General features: G+C 41.5%; 1 protein-coding gene across 1 annotated transcript in view; it reads left to right on the plus strand.

Moving 5' to 3' along the window:
• The window catches only part of EFCAB5 (EF-hand calcium binding domain 5), a 59,059-nt gene extending 54,171 nt beyond the window's left edge, over positions 1-4,888 (plus strand). Inside the window, exons 17-20 of the mRNA XM_055001854.1 lie at positions 412-665; positions 1,661-1,893; positions 3,231-3,327; positions 4,145-4,888. Of these exons, the coding sequence (XP_054857829.1) occupies positions 412-665; positions 1,661-1,893; positions 3,231-3,327; positions 4,145-4,365 (805 nt within the window). The 3' untranslated portion in view covers positions 4,366-4,888. The remainder of the gene's footprint in view (positions 1-411; positions 666-1,660; positions 1,894-3,230; positions 3,328-4,144) is intronic.
• Positions 4,889-6,936: the final 2,048 nt, after the last annotated feature.

A 6,936-nucleotide genomic window follows, 5' to 3' on the forward strand; every position in this document is an offset into this window, starting at 1 on the left:
TTCCCCAGCTTCTGCCAGCTTGTCTCTTCCATGTAGAGTCTTCCACTTTTTGTTAAATTCTGTAGAGAAAACTGTTCTTGTTCCACAGCCTCATGTCTGCAGATGGCACTACCAGACTGGGATCTCGGAGCGCCATCCATGGACCTTCTAGGCAGCGAGATGTAGGGCAAAGGCAGTGATCCAACCACACCACTAGTTTTACATACTTCAGCTAGTGTTGGGGCTGTGTTTCTCAATGAGAAATGTTTGGGGTAAGTTAGGGGATTCCTTTTAAAAAATCCCACTGGGTACCTGCATTCCCACGGCATAAATCATCAACAGCAAATGGTGGGTGTTTCATATAACAAAATGATCCAAGAGCAAACAAAATGGCAGGAACTGCCGAGTTCACTATCACTTCTTTTGTTTTAGAGATTACCTGTTCAAGTGCATAGACTGTGCAGAGGTGGTGGCCGTGTGCATGTACGAAGATCACCACATTGCGGTTCCACTGAGAGATCCAGCAGGCCAGGCCATGGTGGTGTTTGACGTCAACCTTGGACAGCGCCAAAAGCTGCCTTCCTGTGAGCATAAGGACCTGCAGAAGATGCTGAAGATGCTGCAGGCTGCTGCTTGTGAGATACTGAAAGAGGATTCGGGCGATCTGGAGCCATACTATGTCTTGGGTATTGTGCATCTTGAGTAGCAAAACAATTCTCCTTGTGTGGGTGGTCTGTGCTGGTCTCTGAAACAGACTTACAGGAAGCAAAAAACAAGCAGAGGCAACAGATTACTACTAGTTATATGGAATTAAGACTCTTGAGTAAAACTTGCAGGTTACATATCTACAAGTGCTACAAAATAATTTCTAAAAACAGTGGTGATGGGACTACCAGAAAATGTCACTCCTGATTGGGAATGACAAATCTCAGATATGTGCAGCCAGGCTGTGGATACTTAGAGGTGAGAATGCATTCTGCATTTACTTAGACTTACTTAGAATCCCATTATTTAAAAAAAAAAACCAGAGCTAATGGCGACAACACACAAATCCTGGGACTGAGCCCCAAAATTAAGTTTTGCAAAATACTTTTGAGATTATCAGACAGACAGTGCAAGCCTAAGAATGCTTTCCTGGGAGTAAGTCCCAATGAATAGACTTGAGTAGGATCCTAAGTAGGATTGTTCTCAGAAAGTGTAACATACATCACTATTTAAATAACATATCAGTGGAGTGCAGGGCAACATGTAGTCTATTAAATGGGGGAAATGTGTTGAGAGCTTTTTTAAAAATTCCAACAAGCTGCTTTAACAGCCTGCCAACATAACAAGGTTTTCTTCTTGTATATGTACTACGAGCAAAATGAAAAGTAAGATGGTTTCAATTCAGGTCACACATGAATTCCCCAGATAAACAGACCACGTTTGTTATTCCCAGAGAATCTAGATGACCTTCCTCCCCACTATTTTGTCCAAAGTTAACTAGAAAATTGTTGTTTCCTTGTTCATTTCTAGGGCAGCTATCAAAGGTGTTCTGGAACAACACATCACTTTCGTTTTGCAAAAGTTGTTGCTTCTTGAAAAGGAGATCTGGAGAGGCTAGCTATGCATATGGTCATAGAGCCTTCTCATACAGGTTTCTGAAATGAACAGTTCTTTTAATGTCTGCTTGTGATCCTAGAGGCGGAGTATGTTGGGGACTGGAGGCGCGGGGGAGTCCTCTTCTACCGATTCATGCTGCAGGACTTGCAAAACTGCATCTGGAATCTCGACCCACAGCATTCCTTTAATGAAATAAAGAGCTATGAAGAGCCACCCACCCTGGTACATGGGATACTGAAGTGCGTGCTGCTGATTTTGTACCCACAGTGGGCTTGTACAGAGGAGGTTGAAAACTGGAATTGTTGCATACAGGTGAGAAACTAAAAAAGCATGGATTCGGGGGGGGGGGTGACTCCTTGAAAAAGATATACGTGTAGAAAGTGAGAATGTGGCTGGCATTGAGGTAGGAAGATGACGGATGAACAGCTCCCGGAGCCTAGTTCCACAGCTTCTTAGAAAGGAACCCCATCTGCAAACATTTAACGTGCAGTATCCTTTCACACTCCCTGCCTGCATATTGTATGTATAAAAACAGCCTCTTATTTGAACCCAGAAGACCTTGTAACAGTTCTGAAAGATGCCCTCCCTTCAGGGCTCTGTGGAATTGCCAGGAAAACAGAGTTGGAAAAGGTGTGAGTTAACCAATCTTCTAATTTGCTTCGGATCTCTCTTCACACACACACACCCCAGTTTCCCCTTCTTTTCTATAATTCTGAGAAGATTCTAAAATTAATAACTATTGCATGACATCATCTTGCCTAACCCTGCTGCTCCCAGTTTTGCATAGTTTTGTAAAAGTCAGAGGAGGGGAGCTTTCCTGACCTCCACAGGCAGGCCATTCCATAAGTGGGGGGAGCCACCATAGAGAAAGTAGGTTTGCAGGCAGCTGTTGATTTTGCCCAGCTGCAGAGCAGTATTTGCAGAAGGCCCTGTTCAGATCAGCAAAGCTGCCCTGGCAGAACATAGGGGGAAAGGTGGTCATGCAGATATGAGGGGCCAAGGCCATTAAGGGCTTTGAATGTGATAGTCATGACTGTATGCTGATGCAGATATGTGCCATTAGGGTTTCCATGTTGCTTAACATGCCATGTAAATTAGTTGTGGATTGTTGCAGAAAAATGTCATCTCTATGCTTGACTTTATGGTCAATTTTTTTTGCTACCGTACCCTATTGTATCTGTTTCACTGAATGTCCTGTGTTATTATTCTTGCTTGGTGAATGTCCTACCTGTTGACTGTATTGTATTTCACTTGCACTGTGTAATCTGCCTTCAAGCTCAGTGAGAAAGGCAGACAATAAGTATAAACAAACAAACAAACCCTGCCCTCCTCTCATGGTTTACTTTGCTGGACAGGAGCATAGGGATATTTTCTGACATCCTGGCTCCAGTTCTAGAAGTAAATTGGTGAGTGCATTGAGATGAGGCTTTTCCTGCTTTCCATATGAATGGGTGAACAGGTAAATCAATATACGAGGATGCCCTTATCTAGTTTAGCCTTTAAAAAAATAACCTCTCTCCTGCCTAGCATCTTTTAGATCTCCAGACACTGCAATTGCCACTTCCTTTCCTTTTGGCATCTTAAATGTTTCTGTCCAATCCCTTTACTTTTTGGTCATTCTCTGGTGATTTTTGTTTATTGCATTGCAGAAACTTGATGGAGAACTTATTGAGAATATTTGCTACTTTGATCCAACTGCTGCCTATGTCCAAGTTCGTTCAGAAGTTCTGTATAGGTGCCTCCAAGGTAATTCTAAATATATAGCGTATGGTCTCAAATTTCAGTATTATTGCCTTTCGTCTCACCACATTTGAAAACTCCCTAAGCATTTTCTCCCAATTTGGCTATGCCACCTGCTTGTGATGAGACTATAAATGAAGAATGGTCAGGCTATGCAAACTCTACTTGTACTGAGAGGTGTTTGGCCAGATGGAAAACCAATTAAGTGACTAATTGTAATCCAAATCCTGACAATACACAGACATGTATAAGTAACACAAACAGAATCCCTACTCAATCACGAAGCTTTGCTGATTGACTTTGGAGTTGGACTAATCACTTCCTTTCAGCTTAAGTTACCTCACAGGGATGTTGTGAAGGTAAAATGGAGGAAAGAAGAATCATGTATATGGCTCTGAGCTCCTTGGAGGAAGGGTAAGATTAGAATGTGATAGACACAACCCATGCGAAAAAACCCTCAATGGGCAAAGCCCTCCACAATATTCACTCCAAATTTATCAGTGAACAAAATTCTGGATGGTGTCCAAAGGGCCATACACAGATTTCTGTGCACTGGAATCTTCCGAGAAGCTACACCCTTCACACAGCAGCCCTCAGGACATGGCAGAGCCCAAGGTTGCAGTAAAAGTTCCCAAGCACACAAAAATCACTGGAAGCATGTGCGAATCTGGGCTATAAGCTAGGCTCGCAACTTTGAGTCTTGTCAGCAAGGACTCATATGGGGAGGTGCCAAGTTGCTAGACCATGCCAAATGAAAAAGAACTGGAATTAGTATCTTATTAGCCTTTTGTGTGTGTGTGTGTGTGTGTGTTTTTCAACGTAGGTATACACAGAACAGAAGTATGGAAGCTCGGCTCAGCTCCAGTAGAGTACCTTTACAACTGGACACTCATCTGTCTATCATTAATAGAGCTTGCAAAGAAACTTCAGCGTTCCCAGACTATGGCTCCACAGTCTTCCAGGCTGCTGCTTTCCAGCCAAGTAAAATTAAGAAAGGTGTCTGAAAGTTTGGGAAATGTTAGCCAAAACATCTCTTTTACTTGAATGTTTAAAGCAAGCATTAAGTGTTGTTTATTTGTTCAGTTCTTCTTCTCATTGTTCATATCTGTTATTTGTTATCTATTGTTTAAGTTAAAATAACACCTCTTGGTTAAATGAATATGATTCCCTTAAAGGGCCAAATGACTTTCATTTAATTCTGATCAGAGACTGGAGGGAAGGAAAAGAGAGCAAGGATTAGAGGGCGAGGAAGATGAAATGTGCCTTTACTGGATGACTGGCAGGTGATTATAAAGGACAATGAGAAGAAGAAAAACACTTTATAATTACATGGTGTACACTTTTTTGAAACAGCTTTTGGGAAGTCATTCTATACTTGATGTGCAGAGAAACTCCATTTCAGCTCTTCCCCAAGGGGGGGATGTTCACAAGCTCATTTCATTTTAAGGCAACAAAAAGCTTTCTTATTCACTAGAGCTGCAGGTGACAAAACACCCAGTATTCTGATGCAAGATTCCATCTTTGCAATCTTTCTGTAGAATCTTTTTAATAAAATTTGGGGAAATTAGACTTGTTTTGTGTTTTTTTTAAGCTGATAAAAACAATGGCATGTCTACCAAATATTTTGTAATTTGAGATTGCTTTTAACTTTCCCTGATAAATTGATTATGGTGTTATTACAGTGTTTTTTAAAATCTCCACGATTATCTTATGCCTGCTTCCCCAGCAGTAAGTGAATCTCTTGAGGGGGCTGGGAAGGGGAGGAGGAGAGGTGGTTCAAGTACTTGGCAATGATATCCGTGGGAACAATGTCCTCAAAGATACCCCGATATAGTCAGGTCCTTATTAACTCACACACAATTCAGCAAGAATACAAATTACTTTTTCTAATAAAACTGAGGATGCAATGTTTTAGACGTGTACCTAGTGTGTCTTTAAAAATAGAGATGCATGAATATGCGCCTTTTGGAGAGTTGATCTGAGCATTTTCATTTTGCTCCTTTTGCTGGTGTTCCCAGTTCATTTAGTTCACGCCATTTTTATGTTATACTCCAGTGAAGCATGATTAAAGCAAGAGTAATATTGAAAAGTGTGTTATTTTTAACAGGAAGAATTCAGCAGAAGGAAACAGAAAACTTTATGAAAATTAAAGCTCACAAGTTGGGTTCTCACACAGGATAAGTGAGTTGAAATGGGTATATTGTGCTGAGCCACCAGAGATAAGAAACTTGACAGCAACCCTGCTATAAAGCATATAGCTAAGTAGTCTGGTCTACTCCACTATCACCAACAGTCATCCAAATGAAGCAGTAAATCACCAAGGCTGGTGCTGGGTTCAAACCCTTGCCTACCTGATGACTCTACAGACGTCATACCTAGCCAAAGGTATGCAACAAATTTTCATAAGCCTGCGATTCCTGAACTCAGGAAAGATCCAGTAGGTAAGGGGAGCTTGACAAGCTGAGCCTTTTGCCAGCCAACCTGTATATTGCTATATTGCCAGAAAGGAATAGAGTTCCAGATGAATAATTCTGATCAGGGTTTTTTTTTTCTGGGAAAAGAGGTGGTGGAACTCAAGATCGCACAATGACGTCACTTTGGGTCAGCTGGAACAAGGGGGGAGGTTTTTTAAAAAAATTTAAATTGCCCTCTGCGAAAATGGTCACATGGCCAGTGGCCCCACCCCCTGATCTCAAGACAGAGGGAGTGCGCCGAGCGGCGCGGAGGGCAATCTAAACTCCCCTCTGTCTGGAGATCAGGGGGCGGGACCACCAGCCATGTGACCATTTTCAAGCGCTGCTGGAACTCCTTCCATTGCGTTCCTGCTGAAAAAAAGCCGTGATTCTGATGTATAGGAATCACTTCCACACATGGACATCCACCATTTAAACACTGAGGCATCAAGGTCAAACGGAGTCGTTCATCCCTAATCAAACCAAACTTTCTTACAGTCAGCTGCCAGCTATACATGAACCTACTTTTTCAAGACACTGAAACAGAGATGTTTTGATAACTGTTGATACATTGTTCTGTTCCTTGATGGGAGACGTGCAGATTTTGGAAGCTTTGTCTAGTAAAAACCGCTGTCATGTGTGAGTGAATTTTTAACACTAGCAAGAATTTTTGTCCTTGTCAGGCAAAAATTCCTATCAGTAAGCATAGCTGACCTAGAGGATTTCTTTAGGTAGGTCTGAAGGGTTTTATTAACAAAAACAACATGGGCAGCTTGTACAAAGAATTTTTCCTCAAGGAAAGAATGGAGAAGTAAACAAAAAATCTAAGGGTAAAAGACCCTTGAGTATATACTGAGTTGTTTATGAACTGTCCTGAGTGCCAAAGAGGCTATAGATGTTTTAAACAAATAAATTCTCAAGGTACATAAAGTAGTATTTTAAAAAGAAACAAAAGAACCTATATGCAAAGGGGACATGATCAATGATTTGATAGTGGTGGGGGCTTCTATTTTTAAAAAAAGAAACAGAGGATTTATGAGGATCCACTTGTTCTTTTCTCCCATTCAAGAAAAGCACCTTGAGCCAAAGCTTTGTGGACCAGCCCATCTCTTCAAGGTGAAAGAAATAAAAACAGCCCTGCTGTTTAAATCCAGAGGTCTAT

This window comes from Eublepharis macularius, chromosome 17 (genome assembly GCF_028583425.1).
Source record: "Eublepharis macularius isolate TG4126 chromosome 17, MPM_Emac_v1.0, whole genome shotgun sequence".
Taxonomy (NCBI): Eukaryota; Metazoa; Chordata; class Lepidosauria; order Squamata; family Eublepharidae; genus Eublepharis; species Eublepharis macularius.